This window comes from Callorhinus ursinus, unplaced genomic scaffold, assembly GCF_003265705.2.
Source record: "Callorhinus ursinus isolate GAN/ISIS: 27379988/994484 unplaced genomic scaffold, GSC_fseal_2.0 scaffold2, whole genome shotgun sequence".
Taxonomy (NCBI): Eukaryota; Metazoa; Chordata; class Mammalia; order Carnivora; family Otariidae; genus Callorhinus; species Callorhinus ursinus.
This window is the reverse complement of record NW_027397064.1, coordinates 26,733,841-26,752,410: the sequence shown is the minus strand read 5'-3', so window position 1 is coordinate 26,752,410 and position 18,570 is coordinate 26,733,841. Positions and strand designations below refer to the sequence as shown.

The 18,570-nt window shown below is 48.0% G+C and overlaps 1 protein-coding gene across 1 annotated transcript; it reads right to left on the bottom strand.

The window, feature by feature from the left end:
* Positions 1-285: 285 nt before the first annotated feature.
* Positions 286-7,651, bottom strand: FZD5 (frizzled class receptor 5). Its single transcript, XM_025887187.2, is given in 3 exon segments — positions 286-4,867; positions 4,869-6,844; positions 7,122-7,651. Coding segments are annotated over 2 exon segments (1,773 nt in total). The 5' UTR covers positions 6,582-6,844; positions 7,122-7,651; the 3' UTR covers positions 286-4,807.
* Between the last annotated feature and the right edge of the window lie 10,919 nt (positions 7,652-18,570).

Here is an 18,570-nt window from a genome sequence, read left to right as displayed (position 1 = left end):
TGGTCTTACGTGTATTTCCCTTCATTTCTTCAAGTGAATCAATGATACAATCACAGGATCGGCAGGAGAAACCTATGAAGTATATTCAAGTAAAACATGTGTCCATTAGTTTTGCTTCTGGTGATTGGAATTTGCTTGATTTTCATATTAATAAAAACATTGCCGCTTCAAGTACATCTGAGAAATCTGATTATCAAGTCAGAATCCACCCATCTCCTTAGGTACTCTTAGGAAGAAGCGTGTGTCTCCATAAAAGCCTAAGGAGAAAAAGACGTGTACAGCATCTTTTTATTTTCTTTACCATTGCTTTAATGCACTTTAAAATTTATCTACATCAATTGGGAACAAAGAAACAAAAATAGACATTTCTTTGTTTTTCATAAATAACTACTCTCCATATTTGATAAAAATTTCAAACCATTATTTTACCTTCCCACAAATATAATACATACAAAATCTTTTCTGAAATAATAAAGTCAGCAAATTAAGTATCTTGAGACTAACATAACCACATACGACTGCTGTTCTATGGACTTCCAGGAACAAAACAAGAAACAAAAACTTCTTATCAAAATGCTCTGGGTTTCCTTTTGTTAATGTTACAGATTCAGAATTATAATCATCTGCCAATAATAATTTATAGATTCAAGTTGATTGTCTACAAATAAAATATCGCTGGCTCTGATCTGTGAGTTCTGGATTTGACACGACAGTGAGGATGCTGCGTGACAGGCACTATACATATATGAACATCAGAAAGTACTGAATGCCCTGGACTCCAACTACTGACTCGGTATGTGCCTCATTTGGCTCAGTAATAAATTCACCTGCACCAAACCCGTATCAAAAGTCACTAAATCTCTCATATATATAATATATATTATGTATATACACACCCACAACACACACATACTATACATACAGTTTGTAACAACATGAAGTAATATTGTCTCAAAATGATGTACCACAGACATTATCCTGGCTGAAATAAATCCTGTAATTGTCACTGAGCTGCTAGAAGGTTTTGAGGGTTCTGAGTCAGGTTACTTAGTTACTTCCATCCTGCCCACCCTTTGCCCAGCTTTAATGTCTTGGTAGCTTTTTTCCCCTCAGAATCACCCTCCCCCCACTCCAGGCATATTTTCTTCCCAGGATCACTTGATTGGACTTGGGAGGCAAGAAAGGGCATGCAGAGAGAGGGAGCAGGCAATTCTCAGCCACTGTACCTCACACCTGCCTAGATTTGTGATGTTCTCTGTCCTGTTTGCCACATTTGGTGTTAGAAAGCAGTTATTCAAAGCTTTGTCTCTCCTACCCCCCTTGGTCTTTCTGTAGAGCACAAAAGTGAAAAAAGCCTCTTTAGCAGGGATAGCAGTTCATTAAAATATACAACTACATTTCCTAGCTCTGGGGTTCCCATTCTGTACTTGAGAGTGCAGGTCACGGATGCTGTTATTAAGGTTCAGTGTGGGATCCATGAGGTTTTCTCCCGGCAGCCTGTGTCAGGATTAGTGCAGCCCTGGCCCAGGAGGAAACAGCCTAATGAATACCAACTTGGAAACAGTGCTGTTGGCACATTATTTAAGCTTGTACATGCGTACAATTACACACCACACACACACACACACACACACACACACACACACACACACACAGGCCTGTCACTGGGAACGGTCATGTGGAAAGATGACAAAGGTTTGCAAAGATAAACTAATAAGGCACCAAGAAAAATTATTTTCAGCCAATTTAGACAACATCAAAATGTGAGGAGGGAAATAATATAAGTTAAAGAGCCTTCCTAAAGTCTGGCCAACTGATTCACTAAGAGGTCACAGTTCCTTTAGACAACCTTCTAAATCTTCTATGAAGTGAGACAATGCTCAAAACTGAACCGTGAAAGGGGCATGTGACATTAAACTGAACCATAAATCCTCTCCAACTTCACAAAGCTATCTGTGAAGAAGTTGCTAGACTCCCCCCCACCCCAACACAAACACAACCTTTCCTTTTATTTGTTTTCATGAGTATGGATTGTTTGCATAATAAAAATACAAATCAGGGGAAAACAGTGTGTGAGATGGAAGTAGAGGGTGACCATAAGTAGATCCAACCTCTCTCTCCTAGGTAGGGTGGGGTGGTTGACAGGAGTAAGACTTGAGGGAAGCAGGTGGTAATTTATCTTTGAGGGAAGGGAGAAGAAGGGTAATGGGTGAGAACACAGACTGAAAACACAGGGACACCTCTGAAAGTTAGTTCTGCAACTAGACCCCAAAAGGCATTACCTATATTGCCTCTCCTTGGCTGAGCAACCTAGTTTTTTTAAGTAAATCGGTTGTTCTTTTAGGCTTGGCATGTTGCCAAAATGAAAAAAGAATTTTTTTAAAATGAAGAATTAATCCACCTTCATCCATTTCATGCCACAACTTTTAGATATGTTGTGCATCATATCTGGATTCCTCCACAAAGAAAAAGAAGTAAGGGGGACAAAGGCAAATTAAGCACAATGACTGAAGGCAGCAGAACAATCTATGTACTTTCTGGGAAGACACACGAAATGAGGGAAGAAGTCAAGGTGATCACAAAAGGTCCTCATCTGACGAAAAACAGAAGAAATTGGCCCTCAGACAGGGAATCTACTCCAAGGTTCTAAAAAGCAGCTTCTGAATAAGGGCAGGAATAAGATGTGCAAAAAGTTCTGTAGCTCTATGTACTAAGTTTTGTTGAATCTACTGAAATTTTAACTTGTGCATTTTTATAAACACAAAAGCTTTTGACAGTCTGCAAAACTACAATACTAGGCTTCTCCCTGCAGCGAAGTGTTTCAATTCACTATGGGAACTATGCATTTCTTTCCTTAATACCCATGAAGTGAAAACTGACCTGGATTTAAATCTTACTTTTCCAACTTTGGTATAAATGAGGGACAAATGCCTAGACTCGACATTTTCCTAGGGAACCATTCTAAAATTTTAATTGTTTTTTGCCGTTTTAGCTTCCTAAATGTAGTCCCCACTCAACCCTGGTTACTGGTGTTTTGCTGGCCAATGCACTATCACCTCCTTCCCCAAGCTGTGGCCTCACACTCTTCATGAAGGAACAGTTAAACAGATTAGAAAAGCAAACAGAATTCTTTAATAGTAAAGAAACTCCTGTGTGTGTGTGTGTGTGCGCGCGCGCGTGTGTGTGTGTGTTTTCATATATAGGCTTTCATATATGAATGGTTAAACAGATTTAGGAATGCAAACAGAATTCTCTAATAGCAAAGTGCATGTGTATTTGCATGTGGATGCATGCAAGTGTGTGCTCATCAGAAAAAAAGTGTGTGCTTTCTCAGAAAAAAAAAAAGAGAGAGAGAGAGAGAGAAACAAATTGACGTGGGGGAGAGAGAACAGCTTTCCTCCTGCCGTAGCAGGACCCTGATCCATATTTTAAAAGCTTACGCAAGTGTATTATGGGTGTCATTTGTTTTGAGTGACTGCAGAAAGCCATGTTTTGCTGCTTTGGGAATATCTGGCTATTAAATTAGTCCAAAGTCCAGGGACACTTATTTTCCCTCATTGCTGCCAATGTTTGTTCACAGGTAGCCAGCCTCCCTCCCCCCAGTTCAAGCACCCCATTCAAGGGTGGGTGTGGTTTCTTAATCACAGCTCTCCAGGAGAGGAGGAATAAGAAAAGCAAAAAGACTGTTTAACATGATAAAGGAGGTGGGATGGGGGTGGAGCAGATAAGAGAAGTGTTGGAAATTTACTTAATTACGGGAGGTATATCCATTTTAGTCCTTACAACTAAAAAGCAGCCCCTTTAACAACTATCTCTAAGTACTTCCAGAAGAAGGGAGTGGGGGTTTAATTTTACCAAAATCAGAACACAAATTCTTTTTTTTAAAAAAAATTGGGATCACTGAAGCCTATTAAGAACCACCCACTCCTTCTGGGGCACAAAGCTGCCATTTTACCAGTCTAGAACTCAACCAATCACCATCCCTTAGGTTTTCACTTTTCCAAATATTTATACCGGCACTCTATAAGGCCACCTCTAACTTATTTAAGACAACACTGGGTGCTGTTAAGAATAAGAATGATTACAAGCACTACAGAAATGAAACCGAAGCTCGATAAATAAACAAAGCTAGGATGGCACACAAAATCGTTAAACACTCTCTAACCTTGTCACTTTGGGGAGGCCCTAACCACATTATGCTCCCCCTCCTTGGCATGGATTGGGGTTTCCCCTAACTTAGGGACTATAAACAGAGACAAGCAGCTCACCTTAAAGCATCTTGGACACTTTAAGCAATGAAAGGAGAAAACAAGCCTAGAAAGCACACCCAACCGCTTCCCAGTCATAGAAACCTAAACTTTCACTGTTCACATTTTTTTTTAAAGACACAAGTATAGGAAATATATTTTCCCAATTTAGACCACACAGTTCAAAGAAACCTGAACCAAGCGGAACTTCATTATAAATGCCAACCTTAGGATTGTAAAGCCCCCAAAGCAAAGGTAAATTTTGTTGCCAAAATGCAACAAAGTTTAAAATTAAGAAAACTACATATAAATTAAAAACAGGGTTCCCCTAAAAAAAAAAAAAGGTAGTAAGAAACGCAAAATAGAATACACGTGAGCTGAGCCCCTTTGAGAAGTCCTGGGACAGGTGCTCCCTTGAAAGGGCCCCTTTCCCCTCTCTCCAGGTTGCCCCAGGAGGGGGCATCAGCACCATGAAGGTAAACGGAAGTGAACTTGGCAAAGCTACCAAACAAAACAACCCCCACCCCCCCCAACTCCCGGCCCTTCTGGGCCCCGGCCTCCTACACGTGAGACAGGGACACCTGCTTGTGGTAGGCGGCGGCCGCGGCGGCGGCTGGGGGGGGGGCCCGGCGGCCCGGTCCTGCCCGTGAGCGCTGCGCTCGCCTCATAGTCCCCGGCGGCCGTCGCGCCGCCGCTCTTGTGGCCCCGCCGCGGGCGGCAGCAGCAGCGACTCGTGAAGCGCCGCCACGACTCCACAGTCTTGCCGGACCAAATCCAGACGCCCGACGTGATGCCCACCACGAGGCACATGAAGTACTTGAGCATGAGCACCCAGTACTCGGGCTTAGCGCGCGGCTGGCCGGCGTCGGGGCCTGGGCACGCGCAGGTGAGCGCAGCCTCCCAGCTCTCGCGATAGTGCTGCTCGTACAGGTAGCAGGCCACCACGATGCTGGCCGGCACCGTATAGAGCAGCGTGAAGATACCGATGCGGATCATCAGCTTCTCCAGCTTGTCCGTCTTGGTGCCGCCCTGCTTGATGACGCTACGGATGCGGAAGAGCGACACGAAACCCGCCAGGAGGAAGAGGGTGCCCACCAGCAGGTAGAGCACCAGGGGGCCCAGCACGAAGCCGCGGAGCGAGTTCAGGTTCTGGTTGCCCACGTAGCAGATGCCGGCCACCGGGTCCCCGTCCACGGAGCTCAGTGCCAGCGCTGTGATGGACTTGACGCTGGGGATGAGCCACGCGGCCAGGTGGAAGTACTGTGCATAGCCCGCGATGGCCTCGTTGCCCCACTTCATTCCAGCTGCCAAGAACCAGGTGAGCGACAGGATGACCCACCAGATGGAGCTGGCCATCCCGAAGAAGTAGACTAGCAGGAAGACGACAGTGCACAGCGCAGGGCCTGTCGTCTCGTAGTGAATGTGGCTGTGCTCGCGGCTGCAGGCGACGCTGGCATGGCCCACCACCAGGCGCACCAAGAAGCCCAGCGACACGCACAAGTAGCAGGCGGACAGGAAGATGATGGGGCGCTCAGGGTAGCGAAAGCGTTCCATGTCTATCAGGAAGGTGGCCACCGTGGTGGAGGTGGAGATGAAGCACAGCACAGACCACAGGCCAATCCAGAAGGTGGCGAACGTGCGCTCGTCCGGGCTGAAGGAGGGCTGGTAGCAGGGCACCGCGCAGTTGGGCACCTGGCCCGTGCGCACCTTGTTGTAGAGCGGGTGCGACTCCTTCAGGATGGGCACGAAGGGCTCGCGGCATTTGCACACCGATGGGCCCCCGGCGGCGCACTCGCCCCCGGAGGCCGGGGCCCCCGCTGGGCCCGGGAGGGTGGGTTTGGCCGGGAAGGGCCTGGGGGGCGCCGTGGTGGCCTCGCTGCGGTTGTAATCCATGCACAGGACCTCGGCGTCGCGGCCCAGCACCGGGAGGCGGTCGCAGCTCATGCGCTCCGGCCAGGCAAAGCCGTACTGCCGCATGAGCGGCGAGCAGCCGGCCTTGGCGCGCTCGCACACCGAGCGGCAGGGCGGCAGCGGCTTGTGGTAGTCGGGCAGGCAGATGGGCGTATACATGGAGCACAGGAAGAAGCGCAGGTCCGGAGAGCAGTGGATCTCCACCAGCGGCCAGAACTGGTGCACCTCCAGGCCAGCCTCGTCCTGCGTGTCGTGGTTGAACTGGTTGGGCATGTGCGTCAGGTTGTAGCCGATGCCGCGGCACATGGGCACTGTGATTTCCTGGCACACGGGGGCCTTGGAGGCAGCCGCCGCCCGGCCGGCCAGCTGCGCCAGGAGCAGCAGCAGCAGCGAGGGCGGTGCGGACGGGTCAGGCCGAGCCATAGCCCCCTCCCTCCCCTCGCTTTGCCTGCCGCAGCCCGCGCGGGGCCCACGCAGCCAGGGGAAACCGGGCCGGCCTTTCCGCCGACTTGTGTGTGGCGCCGCGCCTGGCAACCTGTTGGTTTCTTTTTCTCTTAAATTTGTCCAAAGATAAACTGTTTCGGGAAGGCGCTGCCTCCGCAGGCAGCGCTCAGCTCTTCGCCAGATAGGGTGGGGAGGGACGGTTAGGGCTCTGGTTCCAGGGAAAGTACTCTCTAAAAAAGAAGCTGGGGGAGAAGAAAAATTGCAACCACTCCCAATTAGAGGGGAGTCAACGACACAGTCCCCGCAAGCGCTCTCCAAATCTCTAAGTTAACCTCTCTCCCCTCCCTCCCCTCCACCTCCGGGAACCAAACTACTGACTCCCAGCCCATCGCCACCCCCCGCCTCCTTCCATACTGGGCCCTCCGGGCTGTACCCCGGGTTCGGAGAGCTCAGCCGCCCGAAAAAGGGCTGAGGAACCGGGAAAAGAACGGGGAGAAAAGGGCAGGCGCGGGCTCTCACCTTCGCGGATCCCGAGAGAAACGGATTGTCGGCAGGCAGCCTGGGTGCTCCGTCCCTGGGACACTCGCTCAGAAATGCGACTCAGAGACGGGCTGGCACCCGGAAAGTTTGACGATAGGCTGGGTATCCGAGGCGCGGCACATGGCAGCAGGTGGGGCGTCTCAGAGAGGGGGTCGCACCCTGAGCGCGGTCGCCGCAGGCCGGTCACTCGCCCTCTCCTCCTCCGGGGCCCCCCGCATGATCCGAGCGGGGCAGAGCAGGAGCAGGCCGTGCGTTCCACCGGGGTCCGGGAGCCGGACGAAGGGCGAGCGCGCCTGGCAGCACCTGGGCGAGAGGAAGGCGGTGTGCGGCAGCCGGGGGATCCCGCTGCCTCACTGCACCGCGAGCAGCCGGCGCTGGCACCGCCGGGACTGCATGGTGCTAGCCCGCCGCCGCGTCCAGCCCGCTGCTCGCCTCCTCCCCTGCAGGGGGCTCCGCGCTCCAGCGGACTCCTGGGGGCGGTGGCGGCGCTCCCGGGACGCGCCCGGCTCGGCTCCTCCCCCGCGCTCTCTCACTCTTTCGCCCACCTCCCGCGGGTACAGAACGGCGCGCGCTCGGCGACGGCAGCGGAGACTCGGACGCGGGTTGACTGGCCTGTCCCGCCCCGCCCGGGTCACCTGCCTCTAAAGCCCGCCGGGAGGCCCCGCCCCTTCCCCGCCCCCTCGCGCTGGGGCTCGGTTGGTGGGCCGCCCCGCCACGTTCTCCGCGCGTCCCCGCCCACTGCCCCGCGGGCTCGGCCTCTCCCCCGGCGCCCTCCGGCCCCGCCCGGAGCGGGCCGCCGGGGAGCGCGGGCCAATAGCGGGCCGGAAAGCGATGGGGGCGGGGCGAATGCTAATCTCTCCTTCTCGAGACCCCGGGCGGGAAACCTTTGCTGGAAGTCCCTACCGAGTTCTCTGCGGGCGCCCACGGGTCCGGGGCTCACTTTCCCGTAGTAGACTAGCTCATGAACCCTTGCTTCCAGAGCCCCTGCCAGGTCTCTCTGCAGCTAAAAATCCTTAGCTTCCAGCGCTTGTTTAAAAGAACTGCTCGAAGAAGCATTCTTAACCGTGGCACCTGTCTCCGCTCTGCGCTGTCCTCATACCAGGTGAGCTCACGCTGAGAGAAGAGCGAAGGCTTCTTGAGCCCCTACTGTGTGCCAGATAGCGCGTTAATCGTTTATATCTTAATACAAGATCTCAGATCTTTACAGTTCTGTGAGACAGGTACTCCTTACAGGTGAAGGAACAAAGGTTTTGAAACTTGACCAAGGCAACCGAGCTAATACTTTCCCAAGAAAGCCGCAACATAGGCAATCTTCACCCCAGTATTCCGAGCGCCTGGCACATAGTAGGCGCTCAAATGGTAACTCGGGATTCGAACCCACGTAGCTGCATCCCAGTGGTAACCACTCTCCCCCCACCCCGCCATGTAGTCTCTGTATCCCCCTGTCTTCAACCTTTACTTTAGCATTTCGTCACAGAAGACTCGAGAGATGTTAGTCCTTTATCAGTGGAAGTTTAAAATCCCAGGCAGTCCCCAAGATGCCTGCAGGGAGAAGCGGCGCTGGCTCGCGGCTCGGTAATGGGTGGGCGCCTGGCCCCCCGGGGCTGCCTGCTGCTGAGCCGCGTATCCGCGCGCCTCTGGGGAGCGGGGGCGCAAGGAGCAGTCCCCGCCCGCGGGAAGGCCCGCTGGGTGCCCCTGCTGCTGGGACACACAGTGGCGCTCTCCAGATAGGTTATTATGCTGCAAGTTTTTAAATGTCCTAAAAATGCCTCTTTTCTACGTGTTCTAATTCGGTTGGAAGACTGAGGTGTTTAGCATTCTTGAAATTCATTCACACGCTTACAAAGAGGGTTTGAATTGTTTCCCGCTCCCCCACCCCTTCCTTCCTCTGGGAAGGAGGAAAAAAAGCAGGAGGGCCTGGGTACTTCAAGGAGTCAGGACTGGACTAAAAGGTTGAGATAGATAGACCACAGTCATTGTCGTTCTGTCCTGGATCCCGTTTGTACAGACTGGGAGACTGAATTGCAGAATGGCCCTCTCCCTCTTGCTTACCAACAAGGCTTTGTGAACAATAATGAAGAATATGTACATTAATCCCAGACTCAAAGTTTAAAATGAATAAATACTATTGTTTCACAAGCATCAAAACTATTAATAAATATGTTTAAAATGTACCTTACATCTTTAATTCCCTGAAATTCTACAGGTGTTCATATTTAATCTCTTTTGTGTTTTGGAAACACTTAGCACTCTGGGTCGGCAAACATCCCAGGGTTGAAAGTAGTGGGAGTTGAAAAGCTATGGAATAGTAATCAAAAAGAAAGGGAAACCCTCAGTGGAAAGTATGTGCAGACTGTGAACATGCCAAGCAAGGGCTGTCTCATTCTGTGCCCTTTATGCAACGTGTGTATTATTGGGGATGGACAAGTGGTGGCTAATAATAAAAATTATTTGAAGTTGGAGAATGTTAATCACTCACGCTGGAATTTAGCCAGAATACTTGTGTTATTTCACTTGGTTCTGATTCAAACAATGTTATCTACTGGTCTGTAAATCTCTCTCTTAATCAAGAGCGAAATGTTATTTTTGCTTGGAGGTCTCTAATAGTAGTAGTAATAACAGCAGAAAACTGCCAAAAGAGACTTATTGTGTAGTTTTTTGTATCATTTAAATTTTTGCTTTTTTACGTATATTACTTCAATTTCAAGGTAAGCAGTTTAAAACATGCTGATTGTTTAACATGTAGTAGGCAGGCTGCTAAGTAATTGATTTACTTTACCTCTTTTAACCCCTCACAACAATCAAATGGAACCCGGAACCATAACAACTTGCTTGAGGTTACAATCTAGTCCATAGAAAGGATGGAAATCAAAATGTTCTCCTGTGTCATAATTTATTATTCAACAAGCTGGAAAACACTACATAATCTTGTAAAAGTGCAATTTGTTAGCCCCTAGAACATTGCCAAGCATTCTTTTCTATTCATTCACCCATCTATCCTTTCATCTAGCCATTTGTCCATCTGTCCATCCATCCATCCATCCATCCAAGAAGCCAAATTTCTGAGTTGAAGACACAACTGCCATGTTAAACATGTTTCTACAAAGCCAAATTCATGAAATTCAATTTAAATTATTGTCCAAGGTGTGTTTATTAACTGATGAAAATACAGAGGACAATGCTAAACATTCCATCACAGAAGTATGTGCTATTCCAAAAGTTTTGAAGTACTGGCTTTGGATTTTATTATCAGGGAATAGTTGGGAGCATTTTTAAATCTTACTAAATTTGTGTTCCTTCTACATGTATTGTTCTGTTGAGACACCTGAGAGTTCAATGCTTTAGGAATAATAGGTAGACTTTGTATACTCCTCAGTATCTTCATAATCAAGCCTGGAACAGTATGCTGCACATAGACGCCCTCAATAAATATTTATGAAATAAATGGATGAGTGATTGACAACATGAATGAGATTACCTTTCTAAACTTTAGCAACTGGTATTGAATCCCTATGACCTCTATCTCTGAGGTTGACCATACCCTGTTAAATGCAGCATGAGTCCAAACCTTGTCTTGCCTTTTGTAGGTGAACCACCTAACGGCTCCAAGTGCTCTTTCCTTGCCTGTATAATGGAGATACAAATAGTTATCTACCTCATAGAGTTGTAGTGAGGGGTCAACGAATTGATATGATAGAGGGTTTAGAACCTGGTAACTATATAATAATAGGTCTTAGTCATAATTATTAGTTTCTACTATGGTTCATTCTACTTTTGTGTTTTCCCAATCTTCTATATTTTCTTGTGTGTATTACTTTAATAATGGGGGAAAAGTTACACTTTTTAGATGTACTTATGTCTGAGCACACTCTCAGCTGTCACCAGCTATCTCTGGTATTTAGATATTACCTAATTTTATGCCAAAGCAGGGATCATTTCACTTGCCCTGAACCCAAGTGCAACCAGCCAGTGGGTGTGCAAATGTGCGCAGTGGTGGCCCGGGAGAGACACCGCCAGCCAACATGAATCCCTCACAGGTGTTTCCAGACTAGCTCCTTACCTGTCCTAGTGCATTTCTGATCACTTCTCTTACCAGATCAGACACTTCTAGATGAGAAACCACAAAACTGACCAGAGGATTAACGTGATGAGTCATTTCTCCATGTACATAATGACAATGTCTTATTCACATCAGAAGCGGAATAATTCAACGATAATCTTTAGTCCTTTCCCCTGCTCTGGGAATTATAGAAAAGTAAAAGCTTTCTCTGTCCCAAAGGAAATGGAAGTACTAATCTTTCCCACATTGAACTGTGGCTCTCAGCAGCACATTATGATCACATCGGGGAGTTTTAAGAAACACTGATGCTTGGGCCCTATTAAATCAAAATCTCTAGTTCAGTGACCTTTGAGATCTTGTTCTTTAGTTTTGTTTGCTTATTTCTTTATTTTTGTTTTTAACTCTCCAGGTGATCCTGATTTTCAGCTAGGGTCAAGAACGACTGACATAGATGGTTCTGTTATTTCCTCAGTGCAGCCCCAAGCTCGGGCCCAGCTGGATCTTCTGCAAAAAGGGTTAATCACATCCGTGTGTAAATGGAACCCCTTGGGAGAAAGTAGAGAGAAGTACCATCTAATTGCATTGAGTCTGTTTGGGCTGTAGGCAAAACTGAGTAAAGCAACAGGATTGTGGTATAGCAATGAGACTGTTAATAGCAGTGAGGACCAGGGAGGCCTGGGTGGCTCAGTTGGTTAAGCGACTGCCTTCGGCTCAGGTCATGATCCTGGAGTCCCGGGATCGAGTCCCGCATCAGGCTCCCTGCTCAGCGGGGAGTCTGCTTCTCCCTCTGACCCTCCTCCCTCTCATGTTCTCTCTCTCATTCTCTCTCTCAAATAAATAGATGATAAAGTAACATTTTACATATATAATCTCCTTTACCCCCGAGAATCTTGTAAGGTTGGTATTATTATTTCCATTTTATAGATGAAGAAACTGAGAGTTAGACAAGGAACTTGTTCTACAAGGTCGCACACCTTCTGACTTAGATTTTCCTGACTCCGAAGCCTCTGCTGCCATCGACTGCAGACCGCAAGTTAAGCCCAGCAGAGAGCGTCCTGAGAACCACCAGAAGGTAAATCTTGAGATAAGCAACTTCCCTTGTTCCTTTGCATCCCTCTCCTGGGGACCAGGTTGAATCTTAATTCTGGGGTGGCTTCTTGTGGAGAGGGGCTAGTGTGTGAAAACGCCGAGGGCTCTGCTTCATCTAGAATCCAGTGTGAATCGAGAGCCAGCTTGTTCTTTGGGCTTTGCAGACTAGGCATGAGGTGGGACGCCCCTTAGACTAGAACCTTCCTGGTATCTTGGCAGAGGAAGCTCCGGTTTGGTAAATATTGATGCGGCACGTACTGCGGGCCAAGCCCTGGTGCCAGGGTGCAAAGATGAGTAGACTTGCCAGGCAGGGCATGGTGGGAGCACAGCAGAGGCACCCATCCCAACCTGGTGGCTTAGGGAAGACCCAGGCTGTGCCCGGATGGCTGCATATGAGTTAAGCAATCTATCAGGCAGTGTTTGGTACAGGAAATAGAAACCACTCTAGGTATTTCGAGCAGGGGAAGACACTACTGAGAATCAAACAGGGGCTTACAGAATTGTTGGAAAGGCTGGAGGGGCACAAGTCAGCAGGCTACCTGGACTGTGGGGTTCCAGGGACCACCGCAGCAGCTGTGTCCCAGGAGTGACAGGACGCTGAGTCCAGCATTCAATGCCTCTGGTATCATCTCTCAAACTCTGCTTCCCAGCAGCAGCAAAAGCAGTGTGGTGCCTTCTCCTCGAATCCGCCTGCCAGATCTCATCGGAATGCACCTGGATGACTGCACCTATTTCATATGCAGACCCGAGCTGCAAGAGAGTCTGGGAAATGTAGCTTTGAAGTGTCCAATTTCTCCAATTAGATTACTAGAAGAGGGATCTAACAGAAGCAATTCTCAGTATCTGCTATGGGTGAAAAAACTGAGAAGAATTTCCTAGACAGAGGAATCAGCAAAAGTAAAGGGCATGAGGCCATGACAGAACACAGTGCAAGTGGCTCTCAGTAACAGAAGCACCTGAATCAAGGTTCTCACCTGAAAGCACACTCATGTCTAATCAGTGTGGTTTTAAACTTGGATCCCTACATACACTCCACACGTAACACGCTTTCATTGATACAGTGCTTGACTTATTCAACTGACTACTGCAGAAGGAGAAAGGAAATGAGCCAAAAGCACAAAGAAGAAATAAAAGTATTAGGTGATGTTCATGCACACACAGAAAACATAACCTTAAGCTTCTCCAAGTGTACTGTTGCAAACACTGTTGATACACAAGAGTCACCTCCTCTTTCTCTTTCTTAACAGGACTCCAGGTTTTTTGTTTTGTTTCTTTTTTTTCTTTTTTTTTTTAAGATTTTATTTATTTATTTGAGAGAGAGCGTGCACAAGCAGGGGGAACAGCAGAGGGAGAGGGAGAAGCAGGCTCCCCGCCGAGCAGGGAGCCCGATGTGGGGCTCAATCCCAGGACCCTGGGATCATGACCTGAGCTGAAGGCAGACACTTAACTGACTGAGCCACCCAGGCACCATGTTTTCTTTTTAATCTACTCTTTTCTGCACAGCCATGTTCTCCAGGAGGGACAGGAGCTCCAGTCCCAGCCTCAAGAAGTAACACGTGATTTGTCCAGCTGACCATGCTGCCCCCCTTCTTCTTATCAATATTTAGGTTACACAGGTGCACAGGGCACAGGGCTGGCCAAACCCGGGAGTGGGCCAATGTGAGGCAAATCTGGCTTATGAGAAAGATTTTACTCCAAAGGTGAAGCAGTCTTCTCTCTTGCTGGGTATTATTTTGTCTGCATGCAGTGCCTACCATTTTGGGCACCATCTTGCAGCCAGGAAAGAGCTGAGCTGACACGGGAGAGGGATGACACTGGGGCTGCCTGAACCGCCTGCCTCCAGACTTCTTCTTACGTGATGGAACACACTGCTAATTTTCCAAGCCAGTTGAGTCAGTGTTTTCTATCACCTGCAACTGAAAACGTCGTGACTACTACACACAGTCTATGGGTTTAGGATGAGGATCTGCCCACTTAAACTTGGCTAATGGAAGTTTCTAGAGGAGATTTAAGGACAAAAATTTATTCCCCCTGCCTTTTTTTTAACCAGAAAAACTGTTATTCATCCTTCAAAAAGTATTTGAGACCCAATCAGATGTCTTTCCTGTCTGGCTGACTTGTTATTCGCCTGTATTTCCACAACCCTTCCGCCATTCCTCTGTTAGAGCATTTTACTCCTTCTCTTTCAACAAATAGTTATGGAGTACCTATTATGGGCTTCGTCACCTTCTAGGCACAGGGGATACCGCAGGGGACTAGATGCATGGAGATTCTAGTCTAGCGGGAAGACAAAAAATGACCGAAAACATTTAAATGTGATGACTCGGGGCACCTGGGTGGCTCAGTCGTTAAGTCTGCCTTTGGCTTGGGTCATGGTCCTGGGATCGAGCCCCTCATCGGGCTCCCTGCTCAGCGGGAAGCCTGCTTCTCCCTCTCCCACTTCCGCTGCTTGTGTTCCCTCTCTCGCTGTCTCTTTCTGTCAAATAAATAAATAAAATCTTTTAAAAAATAAATAAATGTGATGACTCTTATCAAAGGGGAAAAAAAGAATTCTATGACAGCATTTAAAAGAGGAGGGGTGCCTGGATGGCTCTGTCGGCTAAGCATCCAACTCTTGATTTTGGCTCAGGTCCTGATCTCAGGGTCTTGGGATCGAGCCCTGCCTTGGGCTCTGTGCTGGGCATGGAGCCTGCTTGGGATTCTCTTTCTTCCTCTCCCTCTGCCCCTTCCGCACCCTCTCAAATAAATAAATATTTAAAAAATAAAAATAAAAGAGGAGGAAATAACTACCCTGAAGTTTATTTTATCGTACTGTGGTTATCTGTTCATGTATCAGTTTTTTCCACTAGCTTGTATGTTCTTGCAACCTCACATTCCTCACCCCTTGCCTGAGAGAGTATATTTTTCCAGAGGTGGCTGCAAAAACATCTCCCGTTCCACATGTTCTGTGATGTAAACCTGCCATTCCCCCATAGGGGAGGGAAGGAGGAGGTCCGAACCCCCTCCCTTGAATCTCAGTGGGCTTGTGATGATTTTGACCAGCAGATGATACTGGAAGCGATGCTGCAGGACTTCACAGATAGGTCATAGAAGGCTATGCAGCTTCTACCTGCTTCTCTTGGAGCACCTGTTTTTTGAAATGTTCTTTCTCTGGGGCACTTCCTCTTGGAGCCTATATGTAGAGGCTCCAGGTGACAGTCCCAGCTGAATGAATGTTCAAGTCATCCCAGGCCAGGAGTCTGACATATGAATAAAGGAGCTTCCAGATGACTCTAGCCCCCAGCCTCAACTCCTCCCCAGCTGTTCAAGTTTCCCCAGGTATCATGAAGCAGACCCAAGCCATCCCCGCTGTGCTTTCTCCTACCTTGTGATCTAGAGCTTCCATGAGCATAATAAAGTGCATACTGGGTTTACACCACCAGCTTGGAGTGCTTTGTTACAGTGGTGATGACTGGAATACTCCAAATCTGCCTTCCTGTGGAATCTTAGATGACCAAGTAGACAACTTTTTTTCTTTTTACTTGACCCAGCTGGTGATCAGCTTAGGCACTGAAGCTCGAGAACTTTCATCCTACTTTCATCCTGTTGAACCTCGCTGTTGATGATATGCATGTGAAATGTCTAATCTTTTAAAACACAAATCTTCACCATTGATCTTAATATCCTGCTGCAGTGAGTTCCCCAGGTCAATTGTGTGTAGTGGGGAAAAAAGTACCTCCTTTTATCCATTTTAAACATGCTTCCTTTTCATCCCTTCTTGTCCTCTTGTTCTTCCCCAAGTAAAGGTATTTCCATTTTATGGCTACCTAGACACAGAGAACTGAGTTGAGACAATAATCTTGCTTTGAGGTGGTCACCCAGAAGGCCTCAGGTGTGCTGCAACACGGAGCAGTGAATTTTAGCTGGTGACTTAAAGGTGGTGGGGCACTCCATTCTAATTAGTCACAGGTTTAGTGCCAAGCTTTTAAAAACTAGTCTCTAAAAAAAAAAAAAAAAAAAAGTCTCAGGGCACCTGGGTGGCTCAGTCCTTAGGCGTCTGCCTTCGGCTCAGGTTATGATCCCAGGGTCCTGGGATCGAGCCCCACATCGGGCTCCCTGCTCAGCGGGAGGCCTGCTTCTCCCTCTCCCACTCCCCCTGCTTGTGTTCCCTCTCTTGCTGTGTCTCTCTGTCAAATAAACAAATAAAATCTTTAAAAAAAAGAAAAAAAAAAGCATCTGTTCAGCTCAGTGATGATCCCGGGGTCCTGGGATCGAGTCCCACGTCTGGCTCCCTGCTCAGCAGGGACTCTGCTTCTCCCTCTGCCCCTCCCCCCACTCATGCTTTCTCTCTCTCTCTCTCTCTCTCTCAAGTAAATAAATAAAATCTAAAGAAAAGTAAGTAAATAAAATAGTGTCTAAATTTTGCAAGAGGCAATGGGTATCTTCTCGTGGGGCACAGTGTAGTGGGAAGAGCATTGGTCAATACACGCACAAGCCAGATTCCAGGCTTATCTTGTGAGCCAGCTGTGTGTCCTTGGGCATATCACTTAACCTCTCTGGGCCTCATTTCCCTCAACTATAGGAAGAGGAGATTCAACCAGAGGGCCCTGCCGCACCCTTTTGCCTCTAACATTCAATGAATTCTGTGTATTTGCCAGTCATTTTGAAACATCTACTACATGAATTCATGGGAAGAAAAAGCCCGTACTCTGAACAGTTTTCCTTTTTTAGTTCTAAAGTGGGGCTGGAGAGGACCCCTGTTTCCCCCGAAAAAAATCCTCTAGTTTTTGGAGAACACATGTTATCTTTTTCCAAAAACAGAATCTGAACTAGGCTTCAATGACCAAAACCAGAATTCTTCCTGTGCGGGATAAGTGACAACTCCTGCAGCCTGTGTCCTTGGGGTGTGGCTGCTGGAGCGCCCTGAGAACCACCTGCAGGCTTGCTTCCAGGACCTGGTGGCTCTCACAGCCGCAAGCTTCATGCCAAGCGATGAGAAGGGTTGCTCGGGGCGATGGCCTCTGCCACCTGACCACCTCGGGGAGGAAAAAGAATACTGTCCAGTGAGCAATGCAGTAGGAACAAGTCAAGTGAATCCCAAACAATCTGAGATCTCCTTTTTCCCCCAATCCTTTTTTCCATACAGAAGGAGAAAGCAGTCACCGTCTAGAGCTAGGGGAAGGCCTTCCATCTCACTCAGCCCGGACTCCTTGAACTTCTTTTCTGGTCTGCTAAATATGTCTTCAACAGTTGGGATACTTAGAACTTCAGGGGCTCTAACCCACTTCTTCAGCTCTGCATCCTGTTTTCTCTTACTGAATGCTCACTTGCCAATCTCAAATGAGGGGAATGATTCTCATCTCTGATTTTTAAATTCATTGCAGAATCACCATTCTTTTTTTTTGAAGATTTTTATTTATTTGACAGAGAGAGAGAGATTGCGAGCAGGGGGAGGGGCAGAGGGAGAGGGAGGAGAAAGCTCCCCACTAAGCAGGGAGCCTGATGTGGGGCTCGATCCATGGGATCATGACCTGAGCCGAAGGCAGATGCTTAACCAACTGAGCCACCCAGGCATCCCCAGAATCACCACTCTTGAAGGGCTACTGGGCTGGGAGGACGGATTGCTTCTCGCTGTTGGGTTAGCAAACTCTATCAATAGCAAGGAGCTGCATGAGAAGGCCCTTCTCCACAGAAAATTATTTGCAGGGTTAATATAACCCCTGAGGTCTTTATAATTCATGGAGCGTATAGACCCTTAGGTTTAGGGTATAGAGTCTTAGACTCTTAGATTTCAAGCAACAAGTAGCAGAATAACAGTAGTGAAAGTAATAAAATAATATATCTAATTCCTAGAAAGGATTTTTAAAAGTATGAATTCTAGGGGTGCCTGGGTGGCTCAGTCAGTTAAGTGCCTGCCTTTGGCTCAGGTCATGATCCCAGGGTCCTGGGATCGAGCCCAGCATCGAGCCCTGTGTTGGGCTCCCTGCTCAGCGGGAGTCTGCTTCTCCCTCTCTCCCTGCCCCTCACCCTCCACTCATGCTCTCTCTCTCTCAAATAAATAAATAGATAAAATCTTCTTTAAAAAAATATGAATTCTGAAGAAGAACTCTCCCCTATCTTCCTTAACAATGTGTCTCATGTCCTAAATGATCACACATATCCCCTTCCTGATCATCCTCATAATATGCAAGAATGTTTTGATGTTTTTGTTAAGGCCCTCAAGGAAGGCTTGCAAACATGCCAGCAACATCTATACCAACACTCTCCATTGTACCAGTGGGAAAACTGAAGATCCTGGAG